Source organism: Ochlerotatus camptorhynchus, unplaced genomic scaffold, assembly GCF_037179485.1.
Source record: "Ochlerotatus camptorhynchus isolate MF236.1 unplaced genomic scaffold, CSIRO-AGI_Acam_v1.1 ptg000077l, whole genome shotgun sequence".
NCBI classification, from domain to species: Eukaryota; Metazoa; Arthropoda; class Insecta; order Diptera; family Culicidae; genus Ochlerotatus; species Ochlerotatus camptorhynchus.
The window spans coordinates 6,652,342-6,672,563 of record NW_027040567.1 but is presented as its reverse complement, the minus strand read 5'-3'; the positions used below and the strand labels follow the sequence as shown (position 1 = coordinate 6,672,563).

At 41.1% G+C, this 20,222-nt stretch overlaps 3 protein-coding genes across 4 annotated transcripts in view; 1 reads left to right on the top strand and 2 right to left on the bottom strand.

Annotated features, from left to right (window-relative positions):
- LOC135697773 (uncharacterized) overlaps positions 1-11,842 on the bottom strand; it is a 125,497-nt gene extending 113,655 nt beyond the window's left edge. Inside the window, exon 1 of the mRNA XM_065217589.1 lies at positions 11,426-11,842. Within this exon, the coding sequence (XP_065073661.1) occupies positions 11,453-11,842 (390 nt within the window). The 3' untranslated portion in view covers positions 11,426-11,452. The remainder of the gene's footprint in view (positions 1-11,425) is intronic.
- On the bottom strand, positions 11,762-12,235 carry LOC135697774 (cytochrome c oxidase assembly factor 4 homolog, mitochondrial). Its single transcript, XM_065217590.1, has 2 exons — positions 12,064-12,235; positions 11,762-11,949 (listed from the first exon to the last, which is right to left on the bottom strand). The coding sequence occupies exons 1-2, from the start codon at positions 12,139-12,141 to the stop codon at positions 11,839-11,841; spliced, it is 189 nt and encodes a 62-aa protein (XP_065073662.1). The 5' UTR covers positions 12,142-12,235; the 3' UTR covers positions 11,762-11,838.
- Positions 12,236-17,271: 5,036 nt separating this feature from the next.
- LOC135697722 (probable ATP-dependent RNA helicase DHX35) overlaps positions 17,272-20,222 on the top strand; it is a 65,159-nt gene continuing 62,208 nt past the window's right edge. The window contains exons 1-2 of one of the 2 annotated variants that reach the window (XM_065217518.1): positions 17,272-17,909; positions 17,983-18,312. In XM_065217518.1, the coding sequence (XP_065073590.1) occupies positions 18,276-18,312 (37 nt within the window). In that variant the 5' untranslated portion in view covers positions 17,272-17,909; positions 17,983-18,275. Of the gene's footprint in view, positions 18,313-20,222 lie in introns of both variants that reach the window. The other variant, XM_065217517.1, reaches the window with a different exon arrangement.

Here is a 20,222-nt window from a genome sequence, read left to right as displayed (position 1 = left end):
ATTAAGCATCTGATGCAATCGCCTCCGGTACTCACGTATTACGATGTGAATGCTCCTGTTACGCTTTCAGTGGATGCAAGTTCACATGCTCTTGGCGCCGTTTTATTACAACATGGTCGCCTAGTAGCGTACGCATCTAAGGCTCTGACACGTTCAGAAATGAATTACCCCCAAATTGAAAAGGAAGCTACTGCCATTCGGTTTGCTTGCCTGAAATTCCATCAATACATATACGGAAAAAAGTTGACTATCGAAACGGATCATAAACCGTTAGAATCGATTTTTAGAAAACCGCTTGATCGAGCACCCCCCCCCCCCCCCCGGCTACGCAGAATAAGATTAGAAGTAGCACAGTATAACCCCACAGTTGTGTACGTCAAGGGTACGAACATTCTATACCAGATATTTTAAGTCGGATGTAGACAAAGTTTCACCCGAAAACGATGAGGAGAAATTAGAAGTGCATGTTGTATTGCAGATGTCCAAGGTCGCAAGCGCAGAGCTGAAGCAGCACACCGAAGCGGATTTCGAGATGCGGTCATTAAAATCAGTAATTATGCAAGGTTGGCCGGAAATGAGCAATGAGCTATGGCCGGAATTGTGGAAATATTGTTGTTTTCGGGACGAAATGGCGGTCTACGGTGGACTGATATTCAAGTCAAATCAAGTACTAATCCCACAGTCATTGAGGAAGGCTATGCTGGTTAAGGTGCACAGTGGACACTCAGGAATTCAAAGCTGCATTCGACGAGCAAGACAGGTGCTGTTTTGGGTCGGTATGGCGAGTGACATTCAGGAAATGATGGAAACGTGTTCGATTTGTCAGCGTCATCAACGGAACAACACGAAAAGTACTAGTCTTCTGAAGGACATCCCAGGACTTCCGTTTGAAAGAGTTGCATCTGATCTTTTTCACTTCAAAGTAAAGCAGTACCTTCTTCTGGTCGATAGTTATTCCGGATTTTTCGACATTAAGCAGCTACTTCAAACAACGTCTCAACACGTTATTAAGCAGTTGAAGGAATGGTTCTCCATTCATGGAATTCCTCAAATTTTGGAGACCGATAATGGACCTCAATACGCTTGTGCCGAGTTTCGTCAATTCTGTACCCAGTGGGGTTTCGAGCATCAAACATCGAGTCCCCATTTTCCTCGAGCAAATGAATGAATGTTGAAGAAGTGTAGCGATGATCAGTCAGACATACATCTAGCTTTACTCCACATGCGGAATACACCGAGAAGCTGCTCCATACCATCACCCAACGAAAGACTCATGGGTCGTTTGGTGCGATCAAACATGCCGATGACGCTGGATGCACTACGGCCTAGAGTATCAGTGAATGTACAACAACTGCTGGAACGAGAACTTGAGATTCAGAAGAGCTATGCGGATAGAGGAGCCAAAGAACCACCGAAGTTTGCCGAACAGGACAGAATACTTGTGCAGAACCAAGTGTCCCGTAAATGGACACCAGGAACAGTAGTTAAGAAGATCGATAAAGATCGTTCGTACCTAGTGACGGATGGTGAGAGAACGCTGAGAAGGAATGCCCGTCATCTGCGGAAGTTTCATGAAGATTATTAAGGAGACGAAAGTGCATCATTAGCTGATAGGATTTCGGATGACGTACAAAATGAAGAAGGAGCTGAGACTATAGCGTCAACTGGAACAGATGTTCACTCGTGAAGACATCAAGTGATGGTGACACAGTAACTCGTTCCGGTCGCACCGTGAAGACCAATAAATTAAGTGATTTTGAATATTATTGAAAAGGGAAGATGTATCGTATTAGCCGAGGGGCTGTCAACTCGAGTATTTTCGATTCATCTGTCCGTATTGAAAAGGATTTTTTCCGTATTTATGTATTATTTTTTGCATTTATGTATTTCTGTGCATTTTTGAATTAAAGTGTATTAATTAGTGTATTTTTGTATTATTTAATGTATTTTTCGTGTATAAAGTATTTTTCGAAGTATTTTCAGTGTATTTTATTATGAGTATTTCAGTTTTAACGTGTGCACATCTGTCATTAATAAAAATCCGCATCAACTAACTAGAAACGTCAAGAGCTCGTTGTTTTTATCCAAACTGCTTTAGTGTCAAGTGGAATATAAACGTGAAAAGCGATAAAAACTATAAAATGAGTGAAAGTATCACGGACGATAGCCATGCAGCCGAGCATGCAGCCCACATTCGAATCATCAGTCAACTGATCGGAAATGATTTGGATTTGAGAGGAGTTAGACAGCCTAGAATTGAAATCATTGATGATTTCACAGCTAAAGTGGAGTGCATAGTTTGCAAAACCTATGTAGACATCAAAGCAAGAAGACTATCAGAGAGAAATTGTCTTTGGATGATTGGAAAATACACCTCCCATGTTCAGAACCACACGCAAGATCAAAGTAAGTAAATATCTATAACAATATTAAAAAATATTGTATGCTATTTGTGATGAATCACGATTTTCCACTGTTTCTAGCAGACTCCCACGAAACCCCGAGGAAAATCCGTGAAGAAAATACCAATGAATCGGACGAGGAATCGGATACAAATTCAGAAGCAGAAGATGAGCTCGACCTGTTGGTGCTAAAGTCATTCAAACCAAACAGGCTCAAGTGCAGCACAAGTCGTTCAATGAAGAGGAACATAAAGATGACGACTGAAGCGGCACGAGACCCCAAACAGATAAAAATAACAAAAATTTTCAATAACACGACCTCAAACACGACTGCTGAATACGCCGTGAACTCAGCACCTCGGTCGGTCGCAAAAGTGAAACCACGTTCTTATATGGAATACTCGATGGAATCATCAAGTTCAAATTGCTCGTCAGAAACGAAAGATTCTCGCGATTTACTAGCTCTTATTGATCGTCTGCCGTTAACACAAATGGTGAAACTAATTATTAAGGAAACGGTCAGAAACAATTTCAAAAATATTTCAAGGAATCCGAACAGTGGAAAAGGCGCTCGGTACACGGATGAAATCAAAAATATTGGCTCATATCTATATTTAATGGGAGGCCGAAAAGATTATGAGGAATTAGTTGTAAACCTTGGACTTCCATCAGCATCCACAATAATTCACCATATTGGCAAGTCCTGTGAGAAAGTCATCGAAGGACAACTGCGTGTCATCCAGTTGAGGAAATTTCTTCAAAAGCAAGGTCTTCCATTGGTTGTATTCATTTCTGAAGATGGAACAAAACTGACGCCCAGGATCAAGTATGATATAGCGCAAAATCAGGTTGCAGGTCTTTGTCCACTCATGGATGAAAACGGTATACCGGAAGTTGCATCCTTTCCAGCCACATCTCCTGAAGTGATAAAGGAGTATATAGATTCTAGGGCAAAAAGCTCTATAGTCTACGTGATATTGGCAACTTCAGTAGCGGAAAAAACGATTTCATTCAACTTGTTGAGCTTCGGTACGGACAACAAATTTACCATTGACCAAGTATTGCTTCGATGGGCTATTATGGAGAAACAATTGAGCGACCATGGGATTGTTGTCCTCGGATATGCAGCTGATGGAGATTCCCGCCTAATTGGCAGCATGAAACTAAGAATGGGCCTACCACGCGAAAACAACAATTCGCCGCAAGGAATACCTGAACAGTGGAAACAGTGGTATGCTGCTAAGGGGCGGTCTTCTGTCGTTTATGTCCAATATACGATTCATTTAGTGAATAAGTTAAAAAATGCCTTGTTGTCACACACAAGAGCGTTGCAGATTGGTATGATAAGTTTTTATACTTGTTTTCATCCCAGTTTTTACTTAAATCCGATTTATTTAACTTATTTGTAGGAAAATTTCCAGTATCGCGAGGTCATTTGGAAATTGTAGCTAGAGAAGGCAAAGAGAAAACTGGTCTCCTAGTAGCTGATTTGGAGCAGCACGACAAAATGAGTGTCAAAACGTTTGCGAAACTTATCGATCCACGAGTATCAAATCTTTTAAAAACACAACCGGGAACAAACGGAACTGTAGCATACATAGCCCTCATGAAATCTGTTTTTGATGCTTATGAGAATCCGTCACTAAATCCACTAGAGCGGGTTGAAGAAATATGGTTTGTGACCTTTTTCATCCGCGTCTGGCATTGCTGGATAGATAGTAACAACGATTTGAAGCTGGATGAACAGTTCATTACCGATAATGCAGAGTTAGGAATAGAAATAAATGCTCACTCTCTAATAAACCACCTGCTTCATTGTCGGGAACTTGGTAAAGCAGAGCTATTTCTGCCAGCCCTAATTAACTCTCAACATTGTGAACGCTCGTTTGGCAATGCACGATCTTTGTCTGGAGTACAAAATACTGTGATCAATTTTGATATTCTGGAGTATCTCAACAAAGCATCTCGTTTCGAGTACCTCGATGAGCTACGCATCATATTAAAGAATAAATTCGACTTCGCAAGAGGAGGATATAAGACTACTGAGTATAATCACTTTGAATTTCCGTCCGATCTAGAAATCGAGGCTTTTGTGTACAAAGGAATGCAGCGGGCAAAGATGCTTCTTGATTTCACTGGCTTAGAATGTGACGAAGAGGATTTCTATTGCTGTCTTACACGTTTGAAAAGATCAGATATTCGTCCATTAGAACAAGTAGATATTTGTGAAGAGCGCTGTGGGGAGATCAACACTGAATCACCTGATGAAGAGGATGAAGCTGAGGTACCACTGGATGCCATTTTCGAAGCTGATGTACTGCTTAATAAAATTGGCACTGACCTTAACTATTTGTGCAAACAGACTGTTACAAGTACAAGTACGCAAAACATTAGTATTTACGAATTTCTTTATATAAAATGCTTTCTCTACAGGTGAACCAACAAAAGGATTTTTCAAAATAATGACATCCACTGGCGAATTGATGTTGGCGCGTATTAGTACGGTTGTTTGGCTGCTCTCCACAGATCGTACCAAGATAAGCAACGACAGACTGTTAAGATTCCGTACACCCAAGGCTATTAATGAACTTACTGCGATGAACGAAAACAAAATTTGTTCCTTTATTTCAATTGGTGATTGGTTTCTATTTAGTAGCCAGGATAGAAGTAGACTGGGCAGCATAGCTGCTGGTCAAGTTCTTGGTTTCAGTTTTCTACGTGGCAAGTTGAAACGAGAAAAAGAGTGCAGTTTGAAGACAGTGCCAATCAATGTTCCTGATACTGTTGAAAATCCAAAGGGAATAGGAATCATATGTAACAAATTCTCTGTTCTTGATAACAATATTCTTAGCATAATCTCAGACCCAAACAAAATCAACATAACAACATATGTAAGCCACATTGAAAAACCCACAATGACAGATGCAGGATTGAAAATAAGTAACAAAATCAGATTATATTTGAATACACTACTTGGACACTGAAATACTAATCATATACAGAAAATAATAAAAAAAAGTCATGGCAAATTTACTATAGGGGTAAGAGGGGCATAGTAAACAGGTGGGGCATAGTGAGCTTCCTGTGCTTTAGCCTTGGAATTCTAATGGTTAGAAACAAAATAATTGGTCATTAAACATTGCAATGGTGATATTGAACTTACTACCAATTAATTTGTTTCGAACAATTAGAGGTTTCTGACTGAAGTGCGGGATGCTCACTATGCCCCACCTGTTTACTATGCCCCTCTTGCCCCTACATAGCGCGTTTATTTTTTAGAATTCAATAAGAGTACAGTGGTTTGGAAATAGCACTAGTCATGGGAAAACAGGGTTCTGTTCAGCTAGAGGGATTTAATCTCTAGACCTGTTCGTCTAGAAACACGATGATTGAAAAATATGGCCAAACCTTTGCTCAGAATATCATCATGAATCCGTTATCAAGAAGAGCGACCATTGATATCATCCCCCGTATTAATGTTATACGTGAAATTAAACATACAAAGAGAATTGACAAAACTCACAAACAAACAGTTGTTTCATGATGACAAACCTGTGACGGTACGACGGTACAAATGGAGATGGACAGTTATCAAACTAAAGTTCTTTGTAGTTCAAAAGGAGACGTACTCGGAATTTATTAAAGCTACATAATAAGAAATTTCTACAGAAATCTGTAAAATGTTACCGAAATCTGAACAAAACAGTTTTGTAGATTTCCTGTATTTTTTTTTACATATTAAAAAGTTTCTAAGTATGTATCAAAAAATATCACTGTTATTGAAGAATGATAAACCAAATTATGAATAAAAACGACAAGTATGATTTATTCAACAAGACAACAAATTAAAATAACTTCGTAAAAGAGAAACCGAGAGAATCCTCTAAACATATGAAATTTCAAGTACAGTTTTCAGTGTGTTCTTATCCTCCATCTCTTTATCCTGGGCATGCTCAAAACTTGATTCTGGCAGGATTTCCTGCGGGCTTCTTCGAGGGTTTTCAGAGCTTAAAGAAGTATTTGTAAGATGCTCAGGATAATCCGAAGGACGATCTTCCTCGCGATCTTCATAACTTTCAACCACCTCTTCGTAGATGACGTACTCGATTTCCTGATCTGGATCAACCAAGATTGGAGCAACAAGTTTAGCATTACCCTGCATAACACTTCTGACGACTGATGAGGTATCCATCTCAGTACCATTCTGAACGTTTATTTCATTTTCAGCAGGTTCAATAGAGAGCTCAGCCGCTTGTTCATTTGAATCAAAGTCAGCTGAATCATTTTTCTCGTCATATTCCGAATCTTTGACCGTACATGCAGCTCGATGAAAATAGTTATCCAGTGTATTTCTCTTACTGGATGCATGCTGCAGAACGTGTTGGGTGAAGTTCGATACGATCCACCCCCATGATCCGTTTTTATTCTCTCTTGTGCTTAAAGCAACAGATTTGGTACAGTGGAAGCACACAACGCTAGCTCGACGGGGTCCCAAAATGTCAACATGTATTTGTTCTGGTATCTTCATTCCTTTTGCTTCCAGCCAGGTTTTGACTTTTGTTTGTATCAGCAAACTCGATTCTTTACCGACAACATGCTTCGAAGTGCCACTTCCATCTGCATTTTCCATCGATTTCAAAGGCGAAATACGTTGAGAATCCACCTGCAAAGTGGAACCGCTCACTTTGTGCTGCAACTAACTCTAAGTTTAACAAAACAAATTAACAACATATGAAAATCAAAATACCTTCAAAAACAGCTTCTTATTTTCTGGCAGCTTCTTGGACAACTCTTGCAATAAATTCCAGTGTCCTGGAACGATCCGGAATTCGCGTGGATCACGGTAGAAAATGTGGAAATTTTCGGCAGTTTTTTCGAACATCGTCATTTGATCGCGGGCAAAATATTCAAGCTCAGCTTTGAAATTGTCTGAAATTACTTTCAGAACACTGTAGCGGGCATAACCCGCTGCGCTTATCATTCTTTTTAAATATAAGGGAATAGGTTCACACGAAATGTCCTCCACTGTCTTCCAAAAATACTTTTCTTCATCTTCGAACTCTGTTGCATCCATTTTTGCTGATTCAGAACTGATACGATGCGAAAATCGAGGCGAAAATAAGGCGGCTAACGAAACGATTAACATGCGCGCAGAAAAACTTGCAAAACAAACACAAATTTCTTCGCTGTCAAAGTCGAGGTCAAAGGAACCGTATTAAACTGTATTGACGTATTTTTCGAGATTCAGCGTACTATTCAAGTATTGTTATTGTATTTGAAATCGTATTGGAGGAATTTCAGCGTATTGATGAATTATTTTGAATTGAAGTATTTAAATTGAATTTACGTATTTTGATGTATTTTTTAATGTATTTTTCGAAGTGTGTATTTACAATTCAATTTATTTATGAAGTTGATCGCCCCTCGGTATTAGCCTACCTACACTAACGATCTTATTGTAGTGCCATACCTTTGTACTTTGACCTTGTTGTAAACCTACATTGTATCACATATTACCTGACAATAAAGACTTGACACCTTACAGTTGAGGTGCTCGTCATAGTACTGCTTCCACCTCTCAATCGCGGTACAGATTCTCCATCGCCTCGCGATCTCGGTCTTCCTGCTGACGCTTCTTCCTTCGGAAACCCGAGTTTTGTCTGTTCCGCGCTTGTCTGTATCGCTCCACATTCAATCTCGTGGGGTGTTGCAGCATTCTCGCCCGTGCTGCATTGTTCTCCTTTATTAACAGTTTGCATTCCTGATGAATGTGGGCGTCTTAGTGGAATACCTGTATAATGAGAGAGAGAAGGATTAGTATTTTCCATTTAATTCCACTACTTTATTGGCTTATCCTTGACAGATACGCGTATTTCGTCTACAATGTGCAGACTTCTTCAGTGTCTTGTACTAATACTCGACTGTTTTAGTACAAGAATTAGTTTGAATTCGCCGTCAAACCAGTCATTTCTTCGGTCCGGGATTGCAGTACCTAGTGCCGCTGCAGCAGTACTACCAACAATCAATACGAAACTAACGATTTTAAATTGGCTCACCACTTTAGTAGCCTATTGGTCCCAAGCAAACGATTAACGTACCCTATTCTAGTTGAAATTCTATTACTACACTATGTTTGTTTTGATTCGCTACACGCTTATTCTGGTCAACTCAAAATTGAGTCGAATGTACTCATCTCAGCGGCAAGTATGGCTACTCAAAATTGAGTAGCCTTATGTTGACTCACTTTTGAGTAAACTACGTTCTCACGTAGACTGAGTCAAATCCACTCGCCGGTATTTTCAGTTGCGGGGAGAATTTTTTTTTATTTTTATTCAAGGAAATGGAAATTGCCTGCTCCGGATTTATTCTACCGGAGCAAAAAACGGTTCAACACCGTTTCCCTAAGCAATTCGTACTTACCTGAAGGCATTTCAGCCGGTTTTGAGTAACATTTTCTATGAGGTTTCCTCTGGCATTTTTTCCAAGTCCAGGATTTTGCTGACTGAGTGCCTTTTACTCAGTTTGACATTTCTCGTTTACTCAATTTTTGACAACTCGATACATCGGACGAAAGTGAGTACGATTGACTCACCTGGTGAGTAAGCAGAAGTTAGCGTGTATGAAAGTTTGACAGATAACATCAGGGGTGTGTGGATTCATGCAGAACATGCAGGGGTGAGTGAAATAGCTTGGGACTGCTTGGGACCGTTGTTCTGGTACTGAGTGAGCCAAAAATAATAATGATTTTCTTCGGGACCCAGTGGTCTTAGAGTTACCTCTATGGTACTACCTATGGCGGAACGGATGTCCCTCCAGCCATCTTCAAGAGAAGCTGCGCCAAGCTGCTCTTCCGTGGGTAGTGCAACTTCCAGCTGCTGCGCGTAGTCCTGGGCAACTCCGGCGTCCCGTAGTTGCTCAATGTTGGGTTGCGGCGTTCGACTTCGACGTGTGTTATGCACCGTCGAAAGTTATGAGCGCATGCATACTGCAACTAGGTAGTGGTCCGAATCTATGTTCGCACTGCGGTACGTGCGGACGTTGATAATGTTGGAGAAGAATTTCCCGTCGATTAGAACGTGATCGATTTGGTTTTCTGTGTGTTGGTCAGATGATCTCCAGATGGCTTTGTGGATATCCTTGCAGGGGAAAAAGGTACTTCGAACTACCATAACTCGAGAGGCTGCAACGTTCACGCATCGTTGGCCGTTGTCGTTCGATACGGCATGCAGGCTGTTTGGCCCGATTGCCGGTCTATACATTGCCTCCCGTCCTACCTGAGCGTTCATGTCACCGATGACGATTTTGACGTCCCGTTGCGAACAGCCGTCGTACACCTGCTCCAGCTGCGCATAGAACGCTTCTTTCTCGTCGTCGGGTCTCCCTTCGTGTGGGCAGTGCACGTTGATGATGCTGTAGTTGAAGAAACGGCCCTTAATCTTCAACTTGCACATCCTCGCGTTGATCGGCTGCCAACCAATCACGCGTTGGCGCATCTTACCCAGCACTACAAAGCCGGTTCCCAGCTCGTTGGTGGTGCCACAGCTCTGGTAGAAAGTAGCCGCTCGCTTTTCATACCTTTTGTCCCGTCCAGCAAAGTTCCTGCAGTGCTACGAATTCGAAGTTGCGTGGTTTAAGTTCGTCATAGATTAACCTATCGCAGCCCGGGAAGCCGAGTGATTTGCAGTTTCATGTTCCCAGTTTCCAATCGTAGTCCTTATTTCGTCGCGTAGGTCTGTGCCGATTGTTCCGATCCGTATTTCTTTCTTCAGTATTTGCAACTTTGTTTTTTTTCCAGGGCGGCTTGTTGGGCCGGGGGAGCATCGTGCACCTCCATGGTGAACAGACGCTCAGGTTTAGTGAAGCATTTCCTCTATCACCGTACTATGGTTACCGCGCCAGTGTTCGCGTCGCACCTCTTCACTTTGCTATTGCCGGACTGGCAACATTGCCCAGGCAACGCCTAGCTAATCGATGCACCCCTCAAAACATAGGAAAATCCACGAACCCCTCATTTATTCTGTCAAACTTTCATAGCGAATCAAAATAATTATGTTGTAGTACTAGAATTTCGACTAGAATGGGATACGTCAATCGAGTTGCTTGGGATCAATAGGCTAGTCAAGTAGTGAGCCAATTTAAAATCATTAATTTCCACCGGTTGCTCAAAAGCTTTCTGATTTTGAACAAGCAATGATTGTTTGTTCATGCTTTTTGTAATGAAATCACGTAGCGTGCGGATTAGACTGGCCCACAAAAATAAAAGTTCTAATTTTCCACGGGACAACCCCTAGATTTGTGCCATTAGGTAAGAAAACCATTATCCGAAAGTTTCAGCTCATTTGGTTCTAAGGAACTGGCGCTTTTAGTTTGAATTTTGTATGGGAAATTTGTATCAAATACATGAAAAAATGACACCTCTATATTCTATGGACCATAAAAAAGCTTCCTTATTCTGGATAAGATTCACATTTTCAAAACTTGTAGTTCAAATAATGAGTAGCAACTTTGCTGTAGATTGTACAATGAATCCAGTTGAATGTATATGAACATTTTGTACATAAAATTTCTACCAAATCTCCTATATGAGCACTAAACCAAAAGCACCAACCCGTGTATCGTCAAAAAGAGTTGAAACATTCAGAGAGTGGTTATCGCACCAAAAGACACGAGCCTGGATGTAGGTCTATGGAAAATATTTTTAGTGGTAATCTAGTTAATGATACGTGAAATGTCTCCTTGTAAAACGTCCACACTTTTGGTTCCGTAGTTTTACATGCTGTCTCTGGAAGAAAAACTTATTTAAATGTACAAAATATCAGTGTATCATCTTATGATTTCATAATTCTGAGAAACATGTTTTAAAGCGAAGTAAGCAATCCTGCTCAGAACACAACAAATTTGAATACAATCCGCATTATCACACCTACAGCATCATTTTCCAACAGATTGGACGGAACACCACTGAAATTTCTTTCATCAAACTCAACTAGGTTCCGTTCTACTACTTTGATCAACTATAAAACCATTTATTGACCTACAACTGCCAAATCCTATAACAATTTCAAATGTCCCACCAACGAATCTATAACTTCACTGGAATTCGGTCCCAGCCCCAAAACAGTTGCCGTTCCACTGCTAACCTGAGTCCTGCCAGCATCTCTCACGATCTCTGCCACCACGTGCTTTTCCCTGGCAAATTTAGCTAGTTTCTCCATTTCTTGCAAATCATCTACCTTAACTACTATCTTCGGTTGACCCTGCCCTAACCACATATTCAATTTCGACTTATTAATGCTGGCAGATTTCATGTAGCACATTATGGCCGCATGAGCACATTGGGAAGCGATTTTCCCCTTCCGTAAACCTAAATCCGAACGCACGACTAGAACCATTTTCATTGGCCCTACGACGGAAGATGCAACCGTCCTTAGGATATTCATTTTTCGTACTTTCGCCGCTGCTGTTCGGTGTAGTCTTGCATGCAGGTTTTGAACTCCTTGACCACGTCCTGGCACTTGCGCCAATCGCCGGTTTCCGCTATGCACTCCTGCAATTTGAGAAAGAGTTTTTATAATTGTGTTTGCACAACTGGCGTATCGTGTTTTTGATCTTGATTTCTTACATAAATTTTCGAAAAGGAAAAAGTAAACACTAAACTAACCTGAACTTTGTAGTGAAGATTGATGCAGCCGGTTTTCAGCAGCATTTGTTCCACTGGATCTACAACAGCGTCACTCATCGTTCCTTCTCAGCTGTTGGTGCCACAACTGCGAATGCTTTTTAATCTAGTTTCTTAACACAGAATGCATTCGGCAAAAGAATAACACTGTATTGATAGTATAATTGCAAAATTATGAATGAAATTAGCGTAAACAAATTATACCGTTACATCACGGTAAAGCATGGAAAAGCAAAACAACTCAAAAGTGACAATAAAAAAAAACTCGATATGAGCGTTACGTTTTGATGTGCCTCATCAATCAAATTTTTTTTATATTCACGGAGAAACGGAACAACTCAAAATTATAGGGGAAATTGCTCTAAAGTTGGCATATGGATCTAACATTGGGCCCATCGCTAAAAATCTGCTATTTATCAATTTTATGTAGATGAACGCGTTATTGTGACGTTACTACACACTTAATCTAGCTCGGTAAAATCTCCAACAGCCGATTACTTCGGCATTCACTTTTGCTGATATCTCTGCAAAATATCTGTTTGTTAGCAGCAAAATGTTTTGGCCTATTCTGCGCGGCGTGAGAGGTGAGGTGACACGCTGTCACTTGTGAAGTGACAAATGTCACCTCGGGTGAGGTGACTCTCCGTGCAAATCAAACGGAGAGTCACCTCACCCGAGGTGACAATTGTCACTTCACCATCACTTCACTGTCACCTCACCTCACACGCCGCGCAGAATAGGCCCAGTTATTTGTTAGCTGAGTCTCGGCAATTGTTTGACCAAATCACAGCAAAATAAATTGCGGAATTACTCGGCTGTTGGAATCTCGGCGAAAAAATTTAACTGTGTAATGGATATTTTTGGTTGCTATTGAAAATTTAGTCGATTGCTGAATTTATGTATGGGCCCAAATTAGGGACACTTAGGCCGACATTACCTGCATTTCCCCTACACTCAAAGATTTCAAGCTGAACATTGCATTAGGTCCTAAGTAACATTGATCGATTCTCTTCGTCGACTTTCTCTTTCGTTAATATCTTGAGCACATAACCGTTTCTTGATCTGGTTGACGTATTAGATGCTACTTAAAAGTTTCTTCTATCGATCTGTGAGCTGAAAATAAGTGGGAATGTCTTTACATGGCCGTGGGGATGCGAAGAAAAAGTCGACGAAGAGAATCTGTCAATGTTACTTAGGATCTAATCAAGGGGTTGGTCACTCTACACAGTGTGCCAAAATCAAACTTGGGCACCCCCGGGCATCGTCATTGACGCTGTTTGGCACCCATGGTTACAATTTTTATGATCTTTAAAGCTACTGGCAACACTGAACTTTTTCTGCGCTTCAGTGTGCATGTGTCAAAATTTATTATTGATGTTGCCACAATATAATCAAATTATTTTCAAAACAAGCGTGAATCCCCACCAAGTCTCGCCATGGATTCTCAAAATCGTTACAGCTCTCACGGCTGCGGCTGCTTCCAATTCTGCTGCTGGTCCGTCTTTTTTTTAATGAATTTTAGAGTAGACGGACCAGCAGAAGGAACAGCAGCAGCAGCAACTAAAGCAGAAGCAGCCGCAGCCGTGGGAGCTGAATCGCTAATTCGTGTAGCTGTGGCCGACGCTGGAAATCTCGGGCCGGTCACGACAAGCGGTGCTTGAGTTCTAATCGGAAAGTCAACCAAACAAAAACTATACCATCCGACCATAAGAACTGCTCGAATACATCCATCGCCACCGCTACTACACCACCAGCACTTCATGATGGCGTTCACCGCCAGGGCTACGCTCGGGAACTCAACCAATCCGGAGGAGGAAATTTCCGATATCAGCGGGAACATTCGCACTTGCGACGGGTGGCAGTGCTTGGTGGTGAATGCAGTCAGCAGCAGATCCTCCGACGGCATACGGGTGGGTATTGAAGAAGTGGTGCGATTTTTGCTGGCCTGGGAAGTGATTGTTCTTGGAGGTGTTGTAGACCTTGAAGCTGATCGAATTGTGCGGCAGGGTGTACGTTCGACTGCGATGGTCGTCTTTGGTCTTCAGGAACTTTATTCTGACAACATTTCCATACAGGAAGGACAGATTGAACAGCTTATCGGTGTTGGCTGTGTTGTTATCGAGTCCGTAGGCCATCATCACTGCGCCCTGTTGCTGTGTGGGTTGGATGAAGCTGACTGGTCCGTTTTGGGTCAGCGATGCGTCCTTCATCAGTCCGACGTGTGTTCCGGCCGGTGTTGGTTTCCAGTTCTCCGGCGGATGATACTCAGGCGGTGACAAATTCGGTGCAAATCCTCCACCGGCTCCCAGAAGGACTGGTTGACTAATGATTGACTTTCGTTGTGCGGGGTTGGCCTTCCGCCGAAGATTGATGTTTTTGAAAACATTGAAAATCAAAACAAAAACAAGAGTTGTTAAAATACCGGGTTGCCAAACAAGGCATTATTCACAAGCAAACAAAAGTCAGTTCAATGACTTCTTCTACTTCATGGCACTGCCGATACAGTTGCGGCACACTGAGGTACACTGAGAAAAATGTTGGCGCAAAATAAGTGTGTAGAGTGACCACCCCTTGGACCTAATGCAAAGTTCAGCTTGAATATGAAATGAAAAAAGTTTAAAAAGTATGCAAATTCCCGCTTCATCTTATTCACGCAGAAAAATTTACCGTCCAAACAAACGTATTCCATGTTTGAATCCATTGATAATAATGTTTAAAACAAAAATAATTTTACGTTTATTTTAAAAATATGCGTGCTGAAAATAAACGAGAATATTTTTGTCTGATTTGACAACTATAGGGGAAACAGTCCTATTAAATTTGACAGATGGAAAATTTCAATTAAACCCGCCATTGTACCAGACTGATTTCTGAATCAATTTTGACAAATTTGAAGCTTCTCGAAAAGCGGACCATCAATAATACTAAGAGGAAGAGGAGACAACTGGTTCCTTACTTTTTATATCTATCTCTATCTTACACACTACAAATTAGCCAACCACGAGCTGGTTCGCGTTTGACAGAAAAGTGGTTCATTTTCGCCCCCTTATTGTATCCTCTTCTCTTAGCAATAACAGAATGATTTTCGAACATTTTATTTTATTTCCGAATTGTCAAATGTAAATGAAAATTTACCAAATGGACCACAGCCTAAATACTATACACGCAATTTCAAAACTACCCAAATTTGAGTACAATCCACCCAGATCGGTCAAAACTGAACCTACCCAAAAATTGGTAAACTGTATTGGGAGCTCGGTTGGGAGTGACAAGTTGACAAATGAACAACATTGACATGAATCCGATCCGATTTTGATCGATCTGGGTGAGTTCTACCCAAATTTGGGTAGTTTTGAAATAGCGTGTAGGAACCGGGACGGGACTTGACAATCGAGCTTCTTACTCTCCTTAATGTTTTTCAAGAATGCCCTTGTGCGGTGTTTGACGGAGTTGACTAATAATGCTAGGAATGTAAAATATTTTTCTAGTTTATGATTGTTACAACAATAGGTCGTATGAATAAAAGCGTTTACTTTACTTTTCCCAAAAGAAAACCACGGGAAAGTAAAGTAAACTCTTTTTATTCATACGGCCCAATATCCATCGCTCAAAACACGCAGTGCACTAAATTTTTCAACATTCCTTTTGCAAATATAAACAATTGACAACGCAATTGCCTCGTTACGTGGGTAGATAACCTTTTCGTGGTACGTTACGGGATGTAAGATCTACCACCGATTCTTAGTCCTGACTACTTCAAACTAGGGGAACAGGATTTTTCAGTAATCCAAGAAACACAAGTTAGTCCTTGTTACTTTTAATGCCTTGTTGATAGTGACAAGACTCGGCTTTGTTCACCGAGGATGATCTTGAAACAATGAGTTTGTCAGTCTTCATCTATGTGATTCCATATCTTCTATTCGCTGTTCCATAGTTTAAAGGGGTTAAGACAATGGTTCTGATGCATGGTCATTATCGGTGTCAGTTCTTAATTTTGTTGCTAAGGAATCCAATTTTGACTGACAAAGGGGCGCGCCTTTGGAAGGTGTTTCAACACTCCGAAGGGTATAAATAGCGGGACCTTTCAATTAGAGTCGGATCTTTGCGATAAATACAAAAATGACAACTGTAAAAAAATCGGATACTTCATCATTTATCAATAGTAATGGAGTAATACGACATGCACTACACTGAGGACACGGGATATACTACAATAGATCAAATAACTGGTCGCAGTGGTATTAGGCCCCGAACAGAGGAAAAAACTACAAGAGACAGCCCAATGGGGTTGTACGCAATGATGACGTAGGACTTCGTGGTATGATATAATAAATATTTTTGTTAACTGCAGCAGGAGCTTGTGTTTTGTGTAGGAATAGGAATTTTAGCGGGGTTCTCTCTGTTTATACTCTTTAGTATGACGCGCTTAACATAGATGGCTCACAGCGACTCACGAAGATCTACTGATTCACAGAACACCACCACTCACCACGCGGTGATTGAATAAACACTGTTTGGTCAAACTAGATGGAATTCAACTTTGAAATCTGTGTTAGAAAAATTGCTTTTCGCAGGCAATCGGTGATAATTTTAATTATCAAAGCAACAGTCACACATTCGTGCAATTTTAAGAAGTGACATTTTGAAAAATGATAAAGTCTTGAATTTTACAGATGCGTAGGAATATTTCTGATCGATTGGTGATGAAATTATTAAAATTGGTTAAGGGGCAACTGAGTTATTAACGTTCAAAATCTTTCATAATTTTGTTACATGTTCTATTTTCGATTTTCACAAAGTGTACCCCCATATAGAAATCACAGACGTAGTCCTTCGTCAAAAAAAACAACACCATTGACGTCAACATTGACTAAGGCATCACTGCCAGCCATATGGATGCGATCCCTTTGTCCTTTTTATTCCACGATTGCTACTGTCAAATCGACTAATCAGAAACTGGCTCGGATTTGACAGCAAATTGGCTCGAAATCGCTTCCCGATTGTTAAATCCCGTCCCAGTGTAGAAATAGCGGTTTTGATTTATTTCGCTTCTCCGTGCACCACTTCACTTAAATTCACCACATGGACCCAGCAGTTTTAAACGTAACGCTTGTACTAACAGAAGATGTCAGTTTCGGTAAATAAAAAGTCACCGAAGTTTTTTTCAGTTCAAAGCAATCAATGCTAGCAAGAAGAGGCAGTGCATTAATGCTCTTCGGTTTTTGGTATCCAACAAACAGTCCTATACATTTTGTTTCAATTTTATTGTAAAACTAACAACAATCTGGAGTGAGATAATTTTCATTGCATTATATGCATATGTTGTGCGTGAGTTCGCGTAACAGCAAATTCGTTCGATTGCAGTGTCTTCTGTTTTGAGACCAACTCTGAAAGATCGTATGCGAGCAATCTTTTAAGCGTTAGCGTCCATCCAACAACTTCCTTTGCACAAAAACAACCTTCCCTCGTTTCGGTTGACGTTGGCCATTTTTCTACGCTCTTCTTCCGCGTGATTTGAACCACGACAACAGCGTCGGAATTTGTGGATGTTTCGACCCACGAAAGTGTTCTAATTTTAGTTCCGAAGTGACGTGTTAATGTACGCGGATCTTTAGAGTGGTGTTTTTAAAAACAATATCTTTCCAAAGGCAAGTAGCTTCGTCAGCTCAGTCCAACATACTGGGAAATATACGAAGGCAGCTGTGGAAGTAGCGGGAGCGGAAGTGAAACAACCCTGAAATCAGAATAATAAAAAAAAAACAGCAAGCAAAACCGGCGCTCTCGAGTACCATCGAATGCGAATCGAGTGTAAAAGGCGAATAATCGAGGTATGATATCATCGGTTTGATTTTTTTTTTCCATCGTAAAAGCGCTGTTTGTTCATCATCGCCCGTGTTGTAGAGCTGCAGAAGAAAAACATTGTTTCAATCGGTTTCACGTGCATCGGAGAGAGAAGCGAGATCAAAATAAGCATTATATATTGGCGTCCACAGCTTCGCCTAGTGTTAACTTTTGAGGTCAGTGAAAATGTACGCTGCTGATTGCTGCTCCATTTGCTGCCTGCTAGCTTTGTCCGAGTGTTGCTGAAGTGAAGAAACTAGGAGGGAAAAGCAGTCCTCTAGCCACTACCAGAGCAGAAAGGTAAATAGGAAAGACGAAACGGTAGCAGCTTTGCGGTTGTGGCAACACGGATTATGAGCTCAAGCCGATTGCCGAAATTTTTAAAACCGGGTAAGTGCTAGTTCTTAATCTTATTTGCTGCGGAGGGGACGGACGTGACGCTAGTCGATAATTAAACATAAAAGTCGTGAATCGTTTAGCATCCGGGTGTGAGAGAAGTCGATGGCTTTTGTAGATCGGGATGGGTGGTAAATACACTAGATACATGTATAGCTGTAGAGGGGCAACCCAATTTGAGTTCATTAGTTAGCGTTTGCTTACCAATTTTGTGTTGCCCCCGTTTCACCACACTTGCTTTCTGTATTTTTGATTTGCTGCACGGAGGAGTAGATATTAGCGCATTTCTGTTTCTCTGTCATGCAAGTACTGAACGTTCGATGTTTGAATGGTTGGCTGACGAAAGTGGTGGTGTTAAATGTGAAATAGTGGTCTTCGGGCGCGAATGAAGTGGATAAAATTGCGACGTGTAGTCTTAAAAATCAAGAACAACATGTGAAAAGGGCTTACAAGCTTTTTGTAAACAAACCTTCTTATGCCCTTTTCTCGCCACCCATATGACACCAACGCAAACCATCAACATCACCGGGTAAGGGAAACTTTCCCCTTCCCGATGATATTGTTAGTTTGCATGAGCGACCCTCGGTTCGTGAGAAAAGGGCCTACAAAGGTTTGTTTACGAAAAGCTGGTATGCCCTTTTCACATGTGGCTCTTGAAATAAGGGGTGTCCCTATGATTCATTGAATTATTGCCACTAAGCGTCGACCGTCAGCCACCGTTGGGTACTACAAATTAAACATGTTTTGAGACGACCTTCTACCAGCGATTTTAAGTAAATGAAGCAATAATTTCCTGATTTTTCTAGCTTAGCATAAACAAGATCCTATTTTATCGAGGTTCTAGAAGATTGTTGTTTTCTTCTAAATATTGTTCCACGACAAAGCTCGAGCGGTCCTATTGAAAATGAAGCATGATTCCGTGTTGACATCCAACGATTTGGTCTTGTTGACATTGATGGTGAGAAAGGATCCATTATTCGGCATACCATAGCACCGTTGGAACCGTCGTCGCCAAGTAAAAGTAGTTGAGGTGGTCCACAGTCAGATTCACAGATTCTCGTGATTTAGTCGTGTTTACAGCACATGTCAGGTCGTGTCTTGTTGTATAAAAGTACTGGTTTATTGGGTGTCAAGGTAATACAGTAATAAATGAAAGGTGGTACATTTGATCAAGGTGTTCAAGGATGTATCGAGAAGGTGTTACAAATACAACATCCCCCCATTACCGTAAAAACAAGTAATCAAATCAAAAGAACAATCATGGAACAAATTGTGCAAATCTAGCTGGTTTTCTTATTTCACGTTTTGGTCTGCTCACTTCATCTCGATCCATGTCTGCTTGAACGGATGAAGATGATCTGGAAGTTTATGTAAAACTACGGCCTTCTCCCAGCGCGAAGTTATGTCCGGTCGACGTTGAACAAAGACGTTTTCACCCACTTGCAGCTCCGAAAGTTCCTTCGATGTCTTATCGTAGCTTGCCTTCGTTATTTGTCTCCTTTTATGGATCCGTTGTTTAACGTATTTAGCTCCTTGTGGTTGCAATCTGTTTGTGATCAGAGGAATCGCATCGCGCGTATCTTTCGAAAACAATCGCTGGTTTGGACTTGAACCTACCGAGTTGGGACTGTTTAGATGCTGCAAGAGGGCTTGCCAAAAATCCAGTTCTTGCTTCTGGCACTTTTTTATAGAGCTGTTTCATTGCTTCAATGGCTGATTCTGCTTTACCGTTGCCTTGTGCGTGGTACGGAAGAGATGTTACATTTTGGAAGTGCCACTCTTTTGCAAACTTGGCCCACTCCTCATTGTCGAATTGTGGACCATTATCCGTAACCACGATTTGTGGTGATTGATGCCTTGCAAAATTCCGCTTACACACGTTAATTACATTCTTCGTCCTGGTA

Bases quoted from the DNA above. Each gene is read 5' to 3' on its own strand.
- LOC135697774 (XM_065217590.1), bottom strand. From the start codon at position 12,141: ATGAGTGACGCTGTTGTAGATCCAGTGGAACAAATGCTGCTGAAAACC. The intron at 11,950-12,063 runs GTTAGTTTAGTG...CTCAAATTGCAG, and splicing joins ATCTTCACTACAAAGTTCAG to GAGTGCATAGCGGAAACCGG.